At 49.0% G+C, this 20,865-nt stretch overlaps 5 protein-coding genes across 5 annotated transcripts; 2 read left to right on the top strand and 3 right to left on the bottom strand.

Annotated features, from left to right (window-relative positions):
- Positions 1–1,326: 1,326 nt before the first annotated feature.
- LTR64_006259 (uncharacterized protein) lies at positions 1,327–3,689 on the top strand (the record flags this gene model as incomplete). The annotated part of the gene is made up of 3 exons (XM_064900592.1): positions 1,327–1,930; positions 1,984–2,478; positions 2,527–3,689. 3 exons carry the CDS (start codon positions 1,327–1,329, stop codon positions 3,687–3,689), a joined length of 2,262 nt encoding a protein of 753 aa, XP_064753904.1.
- A 1,118-nt stretch (positions 3,690–4,807) lies between these two features.
- On the bottom strand, positions 4,808–8,940 carry LTR64_006258 (uncharacterized protein; the record flags this gene model as incomplete). The annotated part of the gene is made up of 2 exons (XM_064900591.1): positions 4,808–8,749; positions 8,860–8,940. 2 exons carry the CDS (start codon positions 8,938–8,940, stop codon positions 4,808–4,810), a joined length of 4,023 nt encoding a protein of 1,340 aa, XP_064753903.1.
- A 224-nt stretch (positions 8,941–9,164) lies between these two features.
- On the top strand, positions 9,165–10,042 carry DCG1 (the record flags this gene model as incomplete). Its single annotated transcript, XM_064900590.1, has 2 exons — positions 9,165–9,275; positions 9,350–10,042. 2 exons carry the CDS (start codon positions 9,165–9,167, stop codon positions 10,040–10,042), a joined length of 804 nt encoding a protein of 267 aa, XP_064753902.1.
- A 783-nt stretch (positions 10,043–10,825) lies between these two features.
- LTR64_006256 (uncharacterized protein) lies at positions 10,826–12,696 on the bottom strand (the record flags this gene model as incomplete). Its single annotated transcript, XM_064900589.1, has 3 exons — positions 10,826–11,776; positions 11,823–12,005; positions 12,055–12,696. 3 exons carry the CDS (start codon positions 12,694–12,696, stop codon positions 10,826–10,828), a joined length of 1,776 nt encoding a protein of 591 aa, XP_064753901.1.
- A 2,127-nt stretch (positions 12,697–14,823) lies between these two features.
- Positions 14,824–20,364, bottom strand: ECM29 (proteasome component M29; the record flags this gene model as incomplete). Its single annotated transcript, XM_064900588.1, has 2 exons — positions 14,824–15,334; positions 15,392–20,364. The coding sequence occupies 2 exons, from the start codon at positions 20,362–20,364 to the stop codon at positions 14,824–14,826; spliced, it is 5,484 nt and encodes a 1,827-aa protein (XP_064753900.1).
- Positions 20,365–20,865: the final 501 nt, after the last annotated feature.

Raw genomic sequence — 20,865 nt, 5'->3', positions numbered from 1 at the left:
TTGTTGGTTGTTTGTGGTTCGTTCGATTAGGTCAATTATAGGGCTAAGTTTCCAGTGCTGCTGCGTCGTTACAATGTACCTCAAAGAGTAGAAGTCTGGAAAGTTAGCACTTTATAGCAACCAGATTCTATCCAGATCGTCGCATGTTCGGACATTGAGACGAGGGGCTTCCTACAACACATGCTTTTGCGGCTTCACTCTCCGCACCTGCTGCTGGTGAGCATAGTCAAGTTCCGTTCCGAACCACAGACTGAGCAGGATCGCGGGGCACGTTCCTGAAACCTCGGTTCTACGGACTACGAGTATTGGGGAACGTGCTCGATATGTGCGGTTGTGAAACTGACAGACTTTCGGACAACCGATCAGTTCTTTCGCGTCAAGATCAACAAATCAAGCAAATATAATTTCTCGACTTTAGCAGCATAAATTCTCGAAATTGAAAAATTGAGGGAACGGATCTCTGGAACGTGTACGAATACAGAAGATCGTCACACCGCTACACGCTTTGCATCAATGACTAGTCGAAGACTGCATGAGAAATATAGTTACATCCGGACGTGCAGCACAAGCTGCAGAGAAGGTGAATCCAAGGACTGTGACGAGGCAGACTTGAACACGATATTTGTTTCAGCCCAATGAAAGGATTCTGCCTTGCCAGCTTGCCCCTCAGCTATCCTGGCTATGGCAACGTTACTCATATGGTAATACGGTGGCACAGCTTTACGTAGTGTATGTAGACGAATCGCTTGCGGCTCCCTTCCGAGACACAACTTCACATGAACACGACTGTCCCACTACAAAGACCCTAAAGAAGTCATGATCCATCCTCACAGGCGAGCTTGATAGGAGATCTGGACAAAGCGCAACCGGAGTGGAACGCTTCCCGTTCTTAGGCGTACAAATTAGCGTCGTCCCAGTATTGGGAGCAGTCGCAGAACTTCATCGAAACCTCTGCGAACCAATCTCTATCCATAGTCTTGACCACTGGACCGCTGACACCGGTTGCTCAGTCTCGCTGACAGCTTCTCAGCTTTTATGTCGGGCGCGAAGTGCTTGCTGTTCCTCTAGTGATTAGTGCACGCCCATTCATGGTGAAACCCGTGGCCGGCATGAAGAACGATGAAATAGCCACGAATCTGCCAGTATCGTCGTGGCAATTGACAACCGGTGAGTGAAGTACCACAGTATGCGCGTTGACCTAATTCTTGTCTACACGTTGTTCCATCGAATTTGCGTAATGAATTGAAGATTGGATGGATATAAGATTATGTCGGTTGCCTGTCTGGCTCAAGTCTGCTTGCGTTTCTACTGCTAGGTCAATTCGTCATGACTCAGCTAACTTTCAAGCAGAGACCAGCCTTGGCCGTAAGGCAACTGCCCAAGAGTCGAAGTTTGACACCGGAGTCTGCCTCAGAAGGCGATGACCAGGACTTCATGGCAAGAGTCAGGCGCAGTCCGAGCACTGGGCGTAGCAGAAGGCGCGGATCAGAACAGCCAGATTACCAACGAGCCATCAGACCAAGGGCAGCAGCCTCCAATGCAAACCTCCCAGCTTTGCAACAACCACTCTCTCATACACCTTACCAATCAGCTATCAATGTCACCTTCCGTGGACTACCGCCCCCTCCTCTGCCACAACTTGCAACATCTCAGTGGACGTCCAAACCACTCAACTACGCAGAGACACAAAGTCCAACAAGTTTAGGCACCCCCGAAAGTTCGACGTTGGCACACAAGGCGTTCGAGGTTTCCTCTCCGTCCACAATCGACAGGAATCGAACTCTGTCTCCTCTCGAGTATACTCCGGCGCAATCCATCTCGTCACTCGAACAACCTGGCAGTCAGGATGGCTTTGCTGCCATACTGGACAGCACTCGAAAGCGCAGTGACAGTGACTTGACCAATTTTCTAGACAAAACACTGCACAATGGTTCGTGCAATACCACCCTCTCCTCTTGGTCATGTTAACAGTGACCTGTACAGGGGCCGTCGAACCGTTGGCCGGTGTTGATGCAATTTGCGATGGCGACATTGGTGATTGGCCACCTTCCAGGATGCACGAATCCACCCCTCCTTCCTCCATGATGCTTCCCTCCGCTCTGTTGCATGTACGCGATCTCGATGAACCCTGGTCATCTCTGGAACTAGAAGAAGGTTCATCTCCTGCCGGCTCCACATCATCCCGTCCTGCTCCCTACCCGCAGCGAATTACAGAAACACCTGCTCCTCCAGTCATTCACATGCCATCGCGCGGTATTGCTAGAGCCGGTCGTCGTCAAGGACCGTTGTCCCACGAATCGCGACAAAACGCCAATGATGTACGTAAGGAACGCTCCTGCTTAAGATGCTTTGTCTACAAGGAAACATGCGATACCAGCAAGGACATCTGCCAAAACTGTTCCAACAAACAGCCTCGAACTTGGAAGCTGGGCTGCGTACGACCACGCTTGATGTTTAGAACTCAATACCTGCTGCCAGGTAGGAACGAAACAATCGTGGAAATGGCCAAGTGCTGACGAACTTTAGATATCTTAGCGAGCCGCCTCGAACGCAGATATATTGATTCCTTCATCCAGCACAAAGGATGGACTTGTAGAGATAAGCCGCGCTTTGCTCTCCCTCTGGAAATCGGTCTTGGTCCGGATCTGGTTGTTCCAGTAAGAGAATTCCTACCTGTCGGCGATTCCAATCGGCCAGCATATTTACCTGTGGACAATGGCAAACAGTCGACTGCCGTGCAAATTAGCATGTATGACCTACCTGTTGTTATCTCCTGCGACAAAGAAGAAGAAGCTGCCAACCATATTCGTCATTCCTTACTCAAATGGTTTCAACAGACAATCGACTGCACTCACAATAGCGACTGGGCGTGGCATTGGTTCAAAAAAGGAACGGACCTCTTTGCTGGCAGCGTCATGAAACTCATCTGCGAGTACTTCCAAGCCGCCATGCCTCAACACCGCCTTCTGAAAGAGGCTCTGGCCTTGTCATTCTTCAACTACATATTTATCTACTCGTTCAATGTGCGTGAGGAACATGTACCCACGTTACAACAACGCATCGAGGCCCGAATACCAGACGGGGCAGAATATATCAGTCCATCCATCATCAATCTCTACATCAAGATGTTGATGTTACCACCTCTCCGCGATGTTGTCAAACGCACCCTAAAAGGACTTGAGCTTCTTCTGCTCGAACAACAGAATGCTAGAATTTGGCGCCGCGATCTTATATTCTGCATTTCCTTCATCGTGCTTGCTTACCTTGGACGAACTCAGGTCTCAATTGTTCAATTCGCCAATCAGCCTTCATGTGATGCTACAAAGGTCTTAACTCATCAAGCCGCAACACAACAGGTTCTAGAGATGGAGTGCGAGGTAGCAGACCTTATCATAAAGTATCATCACCAGTTTCTGACCCCCAGCCCACGACGCAAGGCGTCTAGTGTTGTGGCGACGGAGGCTGAGCAAAGCTGCGAAGAACATGCTAAACGGTTCAACTTGATGGACAAAATCAGGAAGCTGAAAGTCGAAACAGCCCATACAATGCCAACTTCCTTGGATCCTCAGTGCGAAAGGGTTGGCGATTTCATTGCCAACAACACCAACCGGCTGTGTTGGAAATTCGTTCATAACGTTGTACCTGAACCAGGCCAGAGGCAAGACGCCGACACAGACATGACCCTATGATACGTTAACCAGAGCCAGACTGGTGATGAATAAGTACAACTATAACAACTCCATTCTCAACAGTAAATGTTCTGTGCTGAAAACAAATGGAGCGACAGTCTATGAGCTAGTTTATCGTCCGTCACCTTGACAGAACACAACAGGACCAAGATTTGTGCTCAAAGAGTTAGACACTCGTTCGAAGCTCAAAGACGCACGCAACACTTGGACACACCACTAAACACTGATGCACAGCCTGTGCGTACCAGTATGTAAATGAAAGTCATTCCCGAATCGTCAGTAATGGCAACACATAGCCAGACCAGCACTCTCCCACCGTAGAGGGACATTATCATCCAGGCCTCGACCTTCGAAGACAAGGAATAGCACTGTCTTATTCTAGCTAGGACACGGGCCTATGTGTTCCGAGAGGCACATATCTTTCACCCTCCACCCGGCAACTGCTACCACGTGCGGGCCCAAATTACTCTGGGACTTCTTTGCGTCCCCTTGACGGCTGCACTATACCTGAAAGAAAGTCCGGTTTAACCATAAATCGTCAAAACACACATCATCTCGATGATAGGCGGATATTAAAGAGCATACATAGACTTCCGTGCCTAATTACGTTCATCTTATGACACACACATTCGACGAGAAAAAGAAGGCTCATTCGAAAAGCACAAGCCGATAAAGGAAGCAGCGGAAAGCAAGCATGAAGAGACAGCAAAACTCGAAGATAGAAAAGCTCTGTGTTTGTGCACCCCCACTTCCTCGTGAAATTGTGTGACTTCGCTTCAGCCTTACAAATGTGCTCGTTCAAATATTTACGCCTGGTATCTCCCTCTCATTTCTCATAGCAAGTCATGTACGCCAACCGCACCCTTCCCAGCCGTGGAAACAGCAAAATGTCCTGAAGTAAAAAGCCAAGCATATACAGCACAGCACGAGCCAGCCGTGCTCGTGGAAAATTCCTTGCAATGGCTCTCACACCACGATCGCCAATAACTTGCTTCAAGTCACAAGTATTCCATCACACGTCCACTGTAAGGGGTGGATAGATTCACGACAACAATTCATTAGCGAACCAGTGTATGTCGTTAGTGCCAAATCTTGCATTCCAACAACCTCGCTGGCGATCAGACCTCCGTTTCAATCCCCTGTCCCTTCTCGCTATGCTCGAACAGTTCACCGACCTTACTCTTCGCCCTCTTGGCCTTACCACCCGCCCAATCCAGAGTCCGCACGCTCTTCCACTGCATGATTCCACCATGCTTCCGATGCTGCTGCTTGTGATTCTGTTTGAATTCCTGTATTTGTGCGCGTAGACCACGATGTCCGTTGTTGTTGATGTCGTGGTCGCCGATCACTTTATCTGTCATCTTGGAGAGACCGGTCTGCACCTTGGCGACGGGCGCTTTGATCTTCGAGAATCCACCCTCTTCGCTGGATTCGAGATCTGATCCGTCATCGGAATCTGTTCTGTTGGTGTGGGTTCGTAGTTTTTTCTTGGTGGCCTCGTCGGGATCTGCGTCTTTGTCGGATGGTCGTGACATTCGCGAGGATCTGCCGTTCTCTGTTTCTGTGCTGTTGCCGTCGTCGGAGCTGTCGGAATTTTCGGAATATTGGTCTGCTAGGTCCTCGTCGTTGATCGTATCTAGACATTCCATGACATTCCTGACATCGGCGTTTTGGCTCTTATTAGCGTGACGTTTGTGGTATCCGGAAAGACCTTTCCAGAACTTGAGAGTTATTTCGACTTCACCTAGTCCTTGATTGTCGTCCTCTAAGCCCTGGTAGTCACAACATGCTTGGGCACGAGCCAAGTTCTTCTTTCCTCCCTTCCACACACGAAGCGTTTTCGTTTCTTCTTGATCGTCGGTGAGCTCACTGAGCCATAATACACAGAACGCTGGTGTTTTGTCCGGACCTATGACTGACTTGCGGAACTCGATGGTCAGGGGCGACGAGTAGCGGTTTCGAACGGCCAGGAAGACGCTGTCGTCCCCGTCTTTGCTGCTCGACTGCCACTGCCCATTATGGTGACCGAATTTGGTCTTGCTTAGATTTGTCCGTAACTTGATTCGATCGTGCTTCAGACTCTCGTCGAGTTGTCCTGGTGACCGTATTGCACCCTTGATTTCAAGTGTGCCATAGTCCCAGCCTCGCAAATGTGGAGGTAGTTTGAGATCTACACTTCGCCATACTAGACTGATTCTCGCTCGCCCGTATCCAATTCCACCCGCAAGCGGAAACATGTCCATGATCTGAGATCGTTTTGAAAACAATTTCCACAGTGGCAGATACACAACGCCAAGTAAGGCATCGTCCTCTTTTTCCCGACTGTCTCGAACACTGACGATGAGCTCACAAGTGGTCCAGTCCTTGACAAATCTTTCGGTTCCAGCATTGAAGAAAGGCTTAGCATTTCTCGGCTTCGTTCTTGTTTTGTAAATCTTCTTATGATTTAGCGCGATAGTACAATAGCTGTCTGGTAGATGAGTGTCGTCGTTGTCTCCCTCGACCTCAAGATCGTCTCCATCCCTACTGCCCTTTTGCGACTTCATCACCTCCAGACCAGTGATGTTGTGTATCTGAATGCTCAGAATGCCTGATAGGTAGTCCTTGCTTGGTGGTGCTGAGATGATCATGTTGTCCTCTATCTCTTTGTAATCGGTAACTTTTTGCTGGTGAAGCTCATCATCGTGCTCAGGGTCGAGGTTGGCCTCGCGTAATTTTCGTTCCGATAATCGCGTGACATGCTTCTCAAGTTGTTCCTTGGAGCGAATGTCCTTCTTGTATGTCTGTTGCTGTAATTGCTGCTGCGTAATTCGTGTCTTTTCGAAATAGCCGACGGACCATGATAACGAGCCAGGCATATCTTCTTCTAAGTCCGAGCCCTTGAACCTATCTTCCCGATCGTACATCTTGCCTTTTGTTTCGGGATTGTGCATCAGATCGTGCAAATCAACCTCCACACGTCCGAGATCGTCATCGTTGGTCCACTTGTCGGAATCCCATAGCTGCAGTCTCAGCTTTTCGCCGGCGTTGAGTTCATCCGGTGAGACCATTATACTCGCCCATTCGTGCCAGTTTGGAGCTTGGTCGTCTTCAATGACTCGAGTCGAAGCTACAGGCTTGCCGAATTTGCCCCAGGACACTGTGACATAGGCGTCGCTAGCGCCTTGGATGGGACCAATACCGCCATCACCCTGTTTGAAATCACGAGCCTGTCTGATGAATATCCAGACTACTCCCCTACTTGTAGTATCTTTTTTGTAGTCCTCGCCCATCAACATATCCTTCACGTCTAGAGTCAAGCTCTTCGGAGCGACATATTCGGCTAATGCAGCATCGATGGCGGACTGGACAAAGGACGAGATCAAGGGCACGTCCATGAGGTTAAGGCTGTGTTTCGATAGTGGGACGCAGGATAGATCGGCTTTTGGTTGGCCTAGAAATGTGAAGGTACAGACGCTGAAGAAGGGTGGATCAGGAGTAAGTTGCATCCGGACGCGCATGATGCCCATAAACCCCCGCAACTCTACCCAGACTGGGACAGCAATACCACCTGGCAGGTAAAATTTGAGGTATAGATGGGCGTTCTTGGCTTTGCTTGCGATGGACTTGCCAGAAGAACGAGCTCTGTAGGCGAAAGCAAGTTCCATATTCACAAAGTCACCTTCTTCGGCTTCCATACCAGCACGCATCGACTCCTGCTCTTGTTCTTTCTGTTTCTTGTCCGAGTTCTCGTTGTCTCTCATTGCATCGGACTTGTTTCCTGGGTCCTGTTCGTCGGCTTCGGCGGATCGGTCTTCCTCACCTTGACCTGGTACAGTTCTATCGTTCGATTGATTCTCGTCTGGAGTCATGAGTTGGCCTTTCTCATTCACGGACTGGCTCGCGGCACCAGTTGGAAGCCATTGAATACCAAGAATCTGTATTGCTTCGCTGCCTTGCCCCATATCATCGACACTGACCATCCTTACGACCTTCGGCAAGGAAGCCTGCATAACATCTTCAAGGGTGTCAACGAGTGCTGCGAATAGATCTGGATTGATTAATGGCCAAACGGAACTCAGCCAGCTATTGAGCCAGTGAACAGACTCGGGAAGCTCCGAGTCGGAATTAGCACTATCTCTCTGCTCTTGCCTAGCAGCATCCCAAACCTCATCGTCCCACATGCCACTTACCTTTTGGTCGAGCCATCCTCGAACAGCATATACGATGAATCCGCCAACTCCAGCAGAGAGCAACAGTAACACGAAAAGAAGTGCAAAATGCGAGCGCTGGGAAGCGGTTGGACGAAAGACCCCAGAAACAATTACTGTGACAAGCGCAAGGCCCAAGACAGCACTCAAACCTGCGGTAAGAGCCAATTTATAGATGGAAGCCAGCTCTTTTTCAAGGTCTCTGAACGCAGGTGGAGGAAAGCTCTTCTGGAGACCATTGTGCTTACGCTGCAATTCGTGTTGCTCTTCATTCAGCTGGGACCGGTCCTTGCTTGCACCACTTAGGCCAGTGGCTGAGCGAGGATTTGATCCGGGAGGAGGAACGTTTTCGGGAGCATATTCGAGGTCCTGTTCAGTCTGGTCATGTATAACAATGGGTAGATGAGTGACTGGATCAGTGACCTCTCTTCCACCGGTTCTCTTGCTTTTGTGCTTGAAAGCCTTGCGCTTATCTTTTGGAGAAATCATGCCAGCTGCCTTCTCAGTATTACTCTTCTCTTGAGGCTTTCCCTTCTTGCCCTCGTTCTGGTCTGCTTCTGCGTCGTCCTGCCGAGGCTCGGGATGAGGTCTCCGTTCATCATTGCGATTAACAGCAGGATAAGGATTGTGATCTTGTGTACCCTCATCCTCGCCCTTGAGTATGGTCTTTGCAGAATCGTAGGCTCGTTGGGCCTTGTTATCGTCCTGGGAGTCCTCCTGTATATCTTGGGTTTCGCCATACTGGTCTTCGAGCTGCTTCCGATGTTCTCGATATCCGCGAATAGTAGGTATGGGATGTTTTCCACCATAAGGTTGAGTATGCTGGCGACGTGTAGCCTCACCTTCGAGATCACCGGACGACATACTGGGCTATTACACACACGCACGAGCTTCTGTCGGCGTCAGGTGTCAAGAAGAAGCCGAAAAGAAAACATCTTGCTACAATCAATCGCACAAAAGACACCTACGTTCCAACTTACCAACACGTACGCCTCCCTCTGCGGCCTCGTCATCCGATCCTGCCAGTGGTTGTTTCGCAGGTTCTGCTGCGGAGAAAACATGGCACAGTTGATTGAAGACGAGAGAAGACGTCACCACGAGCTGAAAGCTGCCGCTCACGCAGCGTTGATACAAAGGGGTTATGGACAATTCTTTCCGCCAGCACGCGACCCGATCTGTTTGCACTGCTCCACAGCCAAGCACAACTCTTTCGATTCACTTTCTGCAGCGGAAAGTGACTGCTCAGTTGTGGTTCAGTCGAGTATACATGACTAAAAAGCTTAACATGTCTGTCATAGAAGACGTTCCTGTCCGAATCCTCGTCGTCAACCCAAACACGTCTGAACACATGACACAGGCACTGCAGCCAGTGATTGACGACCTTGGTTTCAAAAATGTCAGTCCAGTCTAGCCATTTACCACAGCTGGCTCTCACTCAGGTAGGTGGCTGACTCGAAACTGCCCTGGTAGGTCCAGTACACACTGTTCACTTCTCCCACACCTGGTATATCATCGATCAATTCTCCGGACGATGCCACCGAGTCTGCGAAAGCGTGCCTGTCCGCACTGATCCCCATGCTCCCGATGCATGATGCCTTCCTGGTTGCATGCTACTCTCAACATCCACTTGTACCGCAGCTCAAACACGAATGTGACATACTTCAGCAAGAAGCTACAAAAGGTGCCGGCGGCGCTGGAGCCAGAAAATATGTCACGGGCATATTCGAAGCTAGTGTCGTCACTTCACTAGCACTAACCGGATCGAATACAAACGAGAGTTTCGGTATTGTATCAACGGGCAAGATCTGGGAGACAGCCTTGAGAGACGCCGTACACGAACTGTTCGGAGTCACCAATAGCAAGAGGTTCGCAGGCTGCCAGACCACAGGCCTCAATGCGAGCGAGTTACACGATCTCCCTGCTGAAGAGGTGAGAACCAAGATGAAAGATGCCACAAAACGTCTATTACAGGATGGCACCAGTATGCAAAGCCATGTTCGAGCTATCTGTCTGGGCTGCGCAGGAATGATCGGCCTTGAAGAAGCTGTTCGAGAGGCTTGCCTAGAAGAGCTGGGCGAAGAAGATGGCAAGAAAGTTGCAATCGTCGATGGAGTCAAAGCTGGTATAGGCGCCCTATTGACGCTCGCCAGAGGAGGGTTCTGAAGCTTGGGTTAACCCAGTGCTGCAACAGAGCTCATTATTCTTCAACGTATAACAACGAAGTCTTATCTAATCTCAGACCGCTTCTTAACATGCAAAACCACGTCTCGACCATCAACACCATAAACATTACTGCAGCACCTACTACCATAATCCCAACCGAGGTTGCTTGTATCTACCAGCTAGTAGCACTAACACTAGCATATCTCTCCGACAAAAGTACCGTTTTTGTTTTTCCGTTGATAAGAGCGTGAGAGATTTCCGAGACAAATGGTCGGCGTTCGCCTGTTTCACCACGGACTGGTCGAGACCCGGACTTCTGACGCAACGCGTTTTTAAGATAATCGCGAAGAAGTGGAGATTGTAGTTCGGGACCACGATCCGTAGTCGGGTTAGGAATACGATCCTTGTCGCGTTTTCCCCGGCCATGGGTCGCCCTGATTTCGATTTGAGACGTGTCTACGGTACGAGTAATGCTCAGATACTGTTGTCAATAACGTATATTGCGACTCTTATCTTTTGCTAAGAGAGAATCTAATGCTAAACAAGAGTTGCTCGCCAATTGATCTCAAGACCCACAATCCGTGCGCCTATGTACATGCATAAAGCTGCAACGTATGGAAATCCGTGTCAAATCTTCCGCCCTTTCCAACCATGCTTTGAGTTTTGCGCTCATGAACAGATAGGGTATCATAATCTCGGCCGTCAATCTTCGTCAGCCATCTCTTCAAGCGTGCGCACTCTCCCTCGAAATGATGCTCTGAACGCTTGAACCATGCAAATGCCTTACAACCCAAAGTTCACTACTGTTAATCCTTGTTCCCTCATCACGTCCAGCCAACAGACATCTAAGCTCTGCCCTGTGCGCATAAAGTGCTGGTTCTGTCGTTCATACACTGCTTGTAGAGCGCGTCGGGTGGTTCTCGTATTGCATCCCAAACTTTCCTCCTCGAGTTTCTGTATCAAATCCTGCACGAGTAATTTCTGATTGCCACTTGTGCTTGCCCAACCAGCCATGAACAATGGAAAGACGAGGAATCTCGAGCTCTTGGCTTGGGTTGACACGATTGCCTGGGAAACTTGCAGTATTTGTTGTGCAGCTGCTGTAATCTCAGGGTCGAAATCAGGTGAAGTGTCTGTCCTTTGACATGGCCACATCGACGTATGCGAATAAATCATACAGGCTCGATACATCGTCCAGGCATGGTGGAAGAGTCGCTGAGCACGCAGCGGGAATTGCATTTGTGCTAAACTCTGTACTGCAGGCACGGTCCATAATTGTCGCAGACCTTCCTGAATTTCCGAAATGCGACTCTGTCGAACTTTGATCGCCATAGCTTTCTGCCGCACATCAGCTGTCTCTAATGACGCATCATTTCGAAACTCATTGGCTAAAAGTCCAAGCTGAATGGCATGGAGAGTCACCTGATAGTCCAATTGTAGCACAATGGGGAGTGCTTGTGTTTCTTCAGAGTATACCACACTCGATCCATCGTCACCCAGAGGATACAGATGAAAACTCGGTGGTGGTATTAAATCGTTCTTCAACATGTAGCCCACAAATCGGCCAGAGCCTGTTCCACTTAGAAGTGCTTCAAGGTCGATGTTGCAAATCCACCAGCAAACGTACGGAAATCGCTCCCCACCAAAAATTTGTCGTCTCAAGAGGGCTATCCTCAATAGAGTTGAAATATGTCGAGCCCATATATCCGGATGCTCCAGATCGCCTGTAGCAACCTATAGGACGTTAGCGGCTTTGATGCTTACCGTAGTCCTGACTCACCTCATAAATTAGCATAAGAAAATGTGTGAGGAATGCACCATCTGAAGCCAAATCTTCTTCACTTCTCAAGGAAGCCTGTAGCTCAGGTAGTGTCTGTGAATAATGTTGCAAGGAATCCAATCTCTCTTTTCCGTCTTGCTGAAAGATAGCAAGTGAACCTACTGCCATCATCGCACGGGTAAGCTGCGGACATTACGTTAGCACCCACCCGTGGCTTCTTCATATTACGTACTGGTGGGAATTTTGCTGCAGCTTCATCCAGCAATTCAATGCTAGAATCTGGCTCGTGCTCAGGGGGTATGAGCTGCTTCCAAACATGGTCCCTAAAATGACGTAGTGTTGTAAGATCAGGACTTCGACTTGACCAGCCTTCGTCGCTGTCCTCTTGTTTTATCGTTGGGCGTGTAGTCGCAGCATCCAGATTGAACGCCCTCAAGTCCCGCATCGAACGTCTGCCCGAATCCTCGAATCGTGGTAGAATGACGATGTTTGGATCTCCAGCAAGAGCAATCCCCTCCATGACGGAATCGCGACCAAGACTGCTTGCGAGGGAGGTGGCAATAGATGCTCGTCGTGGCTCCATAGCTTCGCTTCGTTTGCTCTCGGCACCATCAGCGATATATTCTGCCAGGTGGTTGAAGGAATCTGGATTCACAATCACGTTGAAGGTTCCTGGTGGTGAGGCTTCTGCTTTGCGTTCACGATCTTCGTCGGTCAAGAGTGTCGCAAAGGGCGCAAGGTCGTCGACCGCAGAACCTACGCTAGATGGTGCAGGTGAGGCGCCCCCTAGTAGAACATTAGCGGACTGCAATGAGTACAGCAGGACTGACTGACGATCCCAAATTGCGCTGCCCCCAACAGTCACCTCTTGCATGCGCTCGACTACTCGAGGAGTATCATCTCGAAAGGATAGTCGAGGACTATAATCGCAAGAATGACCGAGGCGCGAACACTGCCCACAGACCTGACATGAATGTCAGCATACACAAGGCTAGTTTATTGTACACTTACTTACTGGACTAATCTCATCGCACTTTACTTTTCGTGTGCGGCATGTCCAGCATCCGGTACGTGATCTTGGCGGCAATCGTGTCCTAGGTGGAACTGTGGGTATAGTGAACCCTCCTCCTCTGCCAGAACTTGTCGAAAGCGGTTTGTTGTCCTTCGGCGCTATCGGTGGTAGACGAGGCTGCCTTCTCGAGGAGTCTCCGCGTTTAGTCTCGTCTTGCATCACAGTCAGGCATATGGTGCTGGACATTGATGGAGCAAACGACGTAAGCTGGTCGGTTCACGTAGCCATGAGCGTCATAAGTAGGAGTAGATTCAGTGGTCAGGCCGTGTTCAGTATCGTCAGTCCAGCTATCATTATCGTGATTAACCAAGAAGTGCTTGAGCCGGATAGCAAAGCACAGGTCGACCTGGCACAAATTATGTCTTCCTTGTTGAATTCTCGACTAGTCTTGCGGATTCTGGTGGACATCTCAAATGACAAAAAGGAAGAGTACACAAATGGTGGGAAGTAAAATGTTCAAGGCTAGAGCGGACGATGTCTCTGTATGTACCATGGCTAGAGACGGTTGTTTCCTTCCACGATACTGAGCGTCATCTTAGCTCAGCCACGGATTGGTTACGGAGCCTGCCTGGCCACATGGGAGTGATTCGCATGAACACACATGGCTTGCCAGCCAGGAATGGTCCTTCAGAAACGGTTTCCACAACAAGGAAGACGTGGTGCGCCGAGCAGTAGGACATGCGGCTGGATGAAAAGCATATCGGCGTGGACGCGCCTCGAGAGACTAGTACGAGATCTCAAGTGGTGGGCTAAGCGATAAACCCTAGAAACTTCCAATTACCGACAACCTCGATGAGCGAGGTGTGACCATCAACAGACCGTAGCGTGTGAGAGAAAAAAGTCTCAGTGGATGTTTTGCACTTTACGGAGCTGGAAAAACTAGATACGCCGAGGAGAAATTACGCCGACTGGGTTCCGACTTCCTGGTATCCTGGACTGGGATAGTACATTGCACCTTCCTTCCAAAGGGCATATCTTCCTTCTAGTAGGATTACTGCAATTCACGTACATACTTGCACTCACTACCGACTCTGGGCAAGGTGCCATGAAGACTGCCTTAGTTCATGAACATTATTCTTTTGAAGTATACTGAACGTCTTCCTTTGTACAAGACCTGTCCGACGGATCATTTTCATGGACTAGAAAATGGTTCGGGATCACCTTGTTTTGAGACAATCCGTCGTATTTGTTTGTAGCGGTCAGGCTACAACGACTGACTCACACCTACGTAGATATCTACACGAACAGACGCCACGGATCCACCTTAATGGCTTACTGTATGTACGTGTTCGAGATGACGATTCACGAACCGGTCTTGTACAAGATCCTCTAAAGTCCCTTGTTCGTGCTTATACGTAACCAAGGCTTTTTGTTGCTTGCGGGTCGTAGAAGAGGTCAGTACTTCTTCTGTTAATGTTTTCGTCCACCATTAATCTGATTCCTATACGGTTGACAACCCTGCAGGATATCTATCAGTCAGTACAGGTAGAGGAGAGACTCCCAGGTACACGTGAAGTATTATGTCTGCTACAGTATGCGCACTTTCTCGCTACATGCGGCAATAGGTTATTCCCTGGTTCGAGTACACCTTTTAAAGTCTGCACCGCACAAGCAGTTATGTTATGGTTTCGCTTGAAAATCTGCGGTTAAGATTGCAGAACAACACCTCTCCTACAGATATCATCAGTTATGCTGCAGATACCAGCGCTGCAATAAGCGCGTGCATAAGTAATCCACAAGCTATAGTGTACGAAACCGTGGTAAAGGAGCTGTACTATACAGCACACGCTCAATGTCATCCACGTGGGTAACATGGATTGATGCATGCAGCCCATAAGATCCTGGCGCACCGGAAGCTTTACTCCCGGTCAAAGAGGGGTGAGACCCTATAATCTTCGGTTCTACCTACTCCTAAAGTTCTAGCTCGACCTATTTCGCTGTTCTATTGGTCGTGGAAGCCGTTTCGATTATTTGGCGAATTGGCCTCGAACGCTCGTGCTCGTCCCAAGAGGTAAGGAGTTCTGCATAGACCTCGCGTGTCTCCCGAGAGATCGTGCGCTGAGACACTATTTTCAAAGCGAGGTTAGTTCGTGCTAAGCGAACAGCTTCACTTGCTTCGGCGTTTGAGGACGAGAGCTGATTGGCTGAATCTAGCCGAAAGAATGCCAAGGTGAGCTCATACAAGAACTTTTTTCCGGTATCGACAGATCCTGGTTCCGCATTTTTCCCCAATGTATCATTTTCATTCTTTTCGACAACATCTTGGATGAAGCGAGTTGCGGCTTCATATAGTGGTACCTTTGTCGTATTTGAACCCTGAGCATGGATGCGCTTGACGAGGTTCAGCGCTTGTTCCAGAATGACAGGCGTAGAATCAAGGCGAATTACTGCGAAAACACATGCGACAGCGGAGCGGAGAGTCTCCTCAACCAGATTGTCCCTTGATTTTGGTCAGCACAAGAACCGAAGTGTTACGCAAGAGATATGCAGGACTTACCTAGTGTGATTACCGCGTGATTCGACCTGGTCGACTTCCATGAGATCTGCTTCCTTGTCCAGGACATTCTCGACGACATCAACCAGGAACGGAATTACCTCCCCACTCATATTTATATCCTGTCGTAACCTGGTAAAGCCAGCTAATGCCTCTAGTGCGTGAGGTCGATACAATATGTTATTGCGCTTGGCTTCTCGAAGTGCCACCTTTCGCATCTGCGTACCTACATCAGGCCAAATTGTGCGCGCCTGTTCCACGAACTTAGGAAAGGCTAGCACGACCTTCTCCTTGCCTTCCCACGTCTTGCCACCAAGAGCCTCTTCGACCACCGGCCACAAACGAGCAGCGTCTTCTTTGCTGAAAACCTGACTAGGCTCTACGGACGAGACAAAGTTGGCGACTGCAAAGCAGCACGCATGATGTATTGGCCAAAGACTTGATTTGATGTGCTGAGAGGCCATTTCCACAATCTCTTTCAGATAGAGAAGAAGAGTTCGGGATCCACCGACATTGTCTGTCCATGCGGCGTCAAATCTCTCTCTTACATCATCGTCTAGATCTTGTCGTCCGATGAAGGTGAAAGGCAGGAATGAGGTAGCGAAACGCATAAACAGATCATTGGAAGCCTTGCTGGTAGCCTGCACAACTTCTCCTGCAACTGCGCGATGCGATACATCCTGTGATTCGAAATACAATTTCTGTATATGCTCGATGGTTTGTCGAACCTCTTTCTCCGAAGCTAGTCGTAAGAGGTAAGCCAAAGCTGTGCTGAAAGACTGGCTGATTGTCGCATTCCTGTCGAGAATGCTCTTTCGAGTCAAGCGCACGAAACGGTCTGCGAATTGACGAAATGCCGCATGATAGCGCACTACCAAAGTAACCATGACTCGACTCAATCCGACCCTTGAAGGTAGTCCTATGGTAACTTTGAACGAGTTCTCCAATTTCTTCATTGCGGTCTCTAATGGTGTCGACGAACGCTCAACTCCTTGCATAGCATCGGGATCGTCCGAGTCTTGAGAAACTGCTGTCAGGCTGTCGAGACATTTTTCGATAGCTTCTGTAACTGGTGATGCTCCAATACTGCTAACTCTCATGCTATCCAACTTGTCCGCAGTTAGACCATATTTGTCGGCATTCAGATGCAGATAGTTGATGCTCTCATGCTCAAGAGAACTCAAAGAGTTGACAAATGTTTCGAGAATTATAGGTGCGTAATTCTGCAAAGACCTTGGTGGGGCTTTCTTCACGATATCCAGCAGTGTGACAATCGCATACTGTTGGACTTCTTTGCCCGCACCCGCCTCTAGCTGATCAATCAGGAACGGCATGGCATGTTTCAGCATTGTTGTTGCACGTTTTGTTGTACCTCCTTCAACCTCTAGATTGCGCAATAGCATATTGGTCAGTGTACGACATAATTTCATGGCGGCGACTCGGACAGACTCTTTAACATCGTCTAGCACTTTGAAAGCCACTTTCCAGATATCGTCAAGATACCTCTCGAACTTCTCCACGTCCCTGCCTTGTACTAAATCAGAGATGGCAGCACAACTAGCCTCTCGTGCTCGCCACTCTCTACCATAAACAATACTCTGCAGCAGGTCTTCTATGATGATGTCAAAGTACTCGTCAATCGTGGCGTTAGAATCTTTCACTAAGGCTTTCCAGATATCGTCCATCGATCTCTGAACGTTTGGATTTGGGTCAAACCTGTACCTGAAAAGTTTAGGGTAAAACTTCTTGTTTTCTCGCAAGTAGTCCGAGTTAGCAAGCACACCTGAGAGACCAAACCGCCCGAACGCTGCTCGGCTTGTCCAGATAGCGTTGTTTGACGCAAGATTCATGAATCGATATACAAGACTAGGATCGCCCATTTCTTGTGCAAGACTGACAATGTCTTTGTACGTGCTCACTGATTGTCCATTCTCTGTCGGCAACGCTCCTGGCTCGAATAGCTGAGTCTCTTCCGTTACTGTGCCGCCTGTTCGAGCAGAGTTACCGGTGAATGACTGCACAAGATCACGAACAAGATCATCTCGGAGTGCTCTATCTCCTCTCTCGTACACGATACCAAGTCCACGAGAGCCAGTTTCCTGTACGATCTCATCGCGGTCAGATAATAGCCTGGAGAATGCAACTTGGATCTCACGCATATATGGAGTCAAGAGGTCTTTTGTAGTGCAAAACTCCACAAGCGACAAGAGCCATATGCCCGTCGCCTTCTTTAACGCTGGTTTCGTGGTTTTCGACCGTTCAAGAATATCTGACAGTAGACGCTTGAAGAGATCGCTATTGTTAGCGCCAGGAATCTCTGCATCTATGTCGAACTCAGTTAGAGTTGAGCTAGATTGGAATCTGAGTGCTGCAACCGCCAGCGCTTCGCCAAGCGCGAAGTGAAATTCTGCTTTGCGTACTTCATGCAGATCGTACAGCTTCTCCAGCAATTTCGATTTCTCGTCTGAGGAAAGATTGCGCCAGACGAAGGAAGCAAGCCGCCCCAAAGCCGATACAGCTGCTTCATCGTTCTCTTTCTTAGCAGCTCCAAGCAACTTATCGATCATCTCCATCACTGCGTCTAATCTAATAGGTGCGACGCATAAAGCAATTTGCCCGACGACAGTGCATGATGTATGTCGTAGCCCTTTATTTGTACTTGCCATTGTGCCACGACATAAACCCCATATGCCTGAAAGGACATTATCAAGATTTGAGGTCGGCTGCCGAAGTGCTCGCCTGCTCAAAATGCATGCAGCTTTCAGCAGTGCTGTCTCGACTCTGGTCTGCTCCTGGCCCACCGCGGATTGCCAAGAAATGCAGGCAGTCAAGGATGATCCAACTGACTCTTCCCAGGACGATGACAAGGAAAGGATCATGCCCGCAATTCGACAGGCCCAATAACGATTCTGTGGCGCCGTGTTTGAAGCAGTCTCCAGTTCCAGGAGAGCATCGGTGCTCAACTGTTGTAGTATTTCGTTGCTCGCGAGTGAGGACAACTGAAAGGCAGCTTGTCCTGAGTCAATTGAGCCCAATGCCATACCCTTGTAGCACAGCCGAAGCAATTGGACCAAGAGTATCTTGGGTATTTCTTGCAATGCATGTCTGAACGCCGATCTGGCCTCGCTCTCATTGTCCAGAGTCGCATCGATTTTTCTTTGCCAATCTGATTCGTCGTCGACACTAAAAGAGCTATTGTGCCATGCTTGAGACGCAATAAGATTGCGAGAAAACTGGACGGCTCCAGCGACCGCTGAAGGATGGCTCAACGAGGCATTTGATTTGATGGACACAACGCCATCGCCAAACAGCGTCTTAGCGAAGCTCTCGAAGCTAGGCATCGATGCGATTGGTTCTCTCGCTATATGACTGATTCTCAGGCTGGTAGTATGCCAACTAGGGTCCAACCCTCTATGGCCTTCCTCTACTACTTCTCTTCTTGTGGACGTTAGTGCAATCAGATCGATAACTCTGGCATCAACATCTGAGAACGGCAAGACCTTGTTCGCGAAGCGAACTGCAGGATATTGAACAAGTGTACGTGTTGCAACATGGTAGATAGGGTCCTCGTCACCCTCTTGAGCTGTTGCGTTCCATAGTAGCAAAGACTTGAGCTTGGCACGTTCACCCTCACTATCGATCGTGACTGCAGTCATGAGTCGACTGAGGCTTTCTTCTATGCTGTGTCTCACGTCTTTTGATGTGTCGCATCGCAAGCTCGTGAAAAGCCACGACACTAAGTCAAACATGATTCTTGGCTCGGCAGTCATTGGATCAGTTCCGTCCACCTGTGACAACTTGTCTTCAAGGCCGCACAGCAATCCGATGCTCTCGAACGCTTTGGCGCGGAGATCTGTATCTGAAGCAGATAGATTGGAAGGTGCTGGCCATCCCTGCATCTCAATGAATTGCTTCAAGCTCTCTCTGAGCTCTTTAGCAATGCGCCCCATTTCAGGATTCATGCGGACTGACCAGATAAGATATGAGAACATGGCCGCTCGCAGCTTGCTAGCTTCGAGATTTGTTGCCGGTTCACCAAGTTGCGACTGGATGATACCTAGTATCCTCTCGATCCGGCTAGTAGATGCTTTGCTTCTAGACAGCAGCGTAAGTATACGAGTCTGCAATTTAGGTCTGACGATGTTGTAAAGGTTCAAAGCTGGATCGACGAAGCTATCGTCTTCGAGATCGAAATCACATTGCTTGAACATCACATCAGCTCGAGCATTTGCTGCTGCATTGGCGTCCACAGAGAGAATGATTGCAGGCACAAACCTCTGCGCGTCGGTGAAAATAGACATGAAGATGAAGTTTGCAAGGTTGGGAACAATAGAGCTCCGACGAGCATATTGTTTGGTAAAGACAGGTAATAGCTCTTCTGTAATGAATGGTTGTTGACCCACTTTCGGATCGAATAGAAGGTAATAAGACAGTTGCTCAGAAAGAATGGTTGCCTGTTCAGAATCAAGATCGAATTTACTCTTGAGTGCTTGGTCGTCTGGACTGGCGTGCTCCGGGGGCCTCCAGCTAACAAGGACATCTAGTAGAAAGTCTATAGCAACGGTGAACATCTTCTTGCTGCTTTGATCTTGACTCGACAGCCGTATAGCGGATTGGATGACGGAAGGGAGTGCTGAAATTCCATCTTGAGGCGACAACCTGTCAAGACCTTGTTGAATGAAGAGAAGAGAAAATTGTTTGACAAAAGCGTTGGACGACTGCTGGAAAACTTTCGGGAGTGCCTCCACAGGTAGCTGTATACTCTGATCTATCTGTAGCCTCTGCTTTATGTATTGGCAGACTTTGATTGTCAGGTTTCGGTTCTGGGCATCCTCCGTCGCGAGTTTCAACAGTAACGGTGAAAGGAACTTTTGGAGTATATTCTGTAGCTTGTCATTTGAATCAGCGGCTGCAATCCTAAATTCAAGCTGCTCAATAAGGCGTCTCTCCCGAGCAAAGTCGGATGCGCTTGCCATGGCAGAGTACTGGAGTGAGCCTGTCAGCCCGTCAAGATTTGAGGGACCACCTGGTGGCAAGCTACCGCGTTGTAGGAAGATCAAATTTGTGTTCAAGATAAGGATTGAAAGTCAAAGCATTACTGGGAAAAGGACAGAAGACGATCGCCACCAACGCCAACGCTATGCAGTGATCTCAGCTTTCAGGAACAATCTAGCATGTAGATGGCGATTTGAATGCGCAATCCGCTTGAAGCCTACAGCGTAATGAGATGTGTTGCCATGCTAAAATCTTTGCCGGTTGTGCCTGCGTCTCAACGCTACATAGCGGCATTGTCGATTTCGAAATTACTAAGCATATCTCGAAGGATAGGAATTCGTCGAGCAAGAAGAATGTCACGATCAAAGTCTGAAGAGTGAATTGTCAATATTCGATTCCGTTCGGACGGGTCCCAATGCTCACTGAGCAAGCAGGAGGTCTGCAAGCGACTTCATCGGAGTGCATGTGTACCTGCTGACTGG

The sequence above is a fragment of the Lithohypha guttulata genome, assembly GCF_036872675.1.
Source record: "Lithohypha guttulata strain CCFEE 5908 chromosome Unknown scaffold_4, whole genome shotgun sequence".
In the NCBI taxonomy this organism is placed as follows: domain Eukaryota; kingdom Fungi; phylum Ascomycota; class Eurotiomycetes; order Chaetothyriales; family Trichomeriaceae; genus Lithohypha; species Lithohypha guttulata.
Note: the sequence above shows the minus strand (reverse complement) of the source record. Positions and strands in the feature narration are given on the sequence as shown.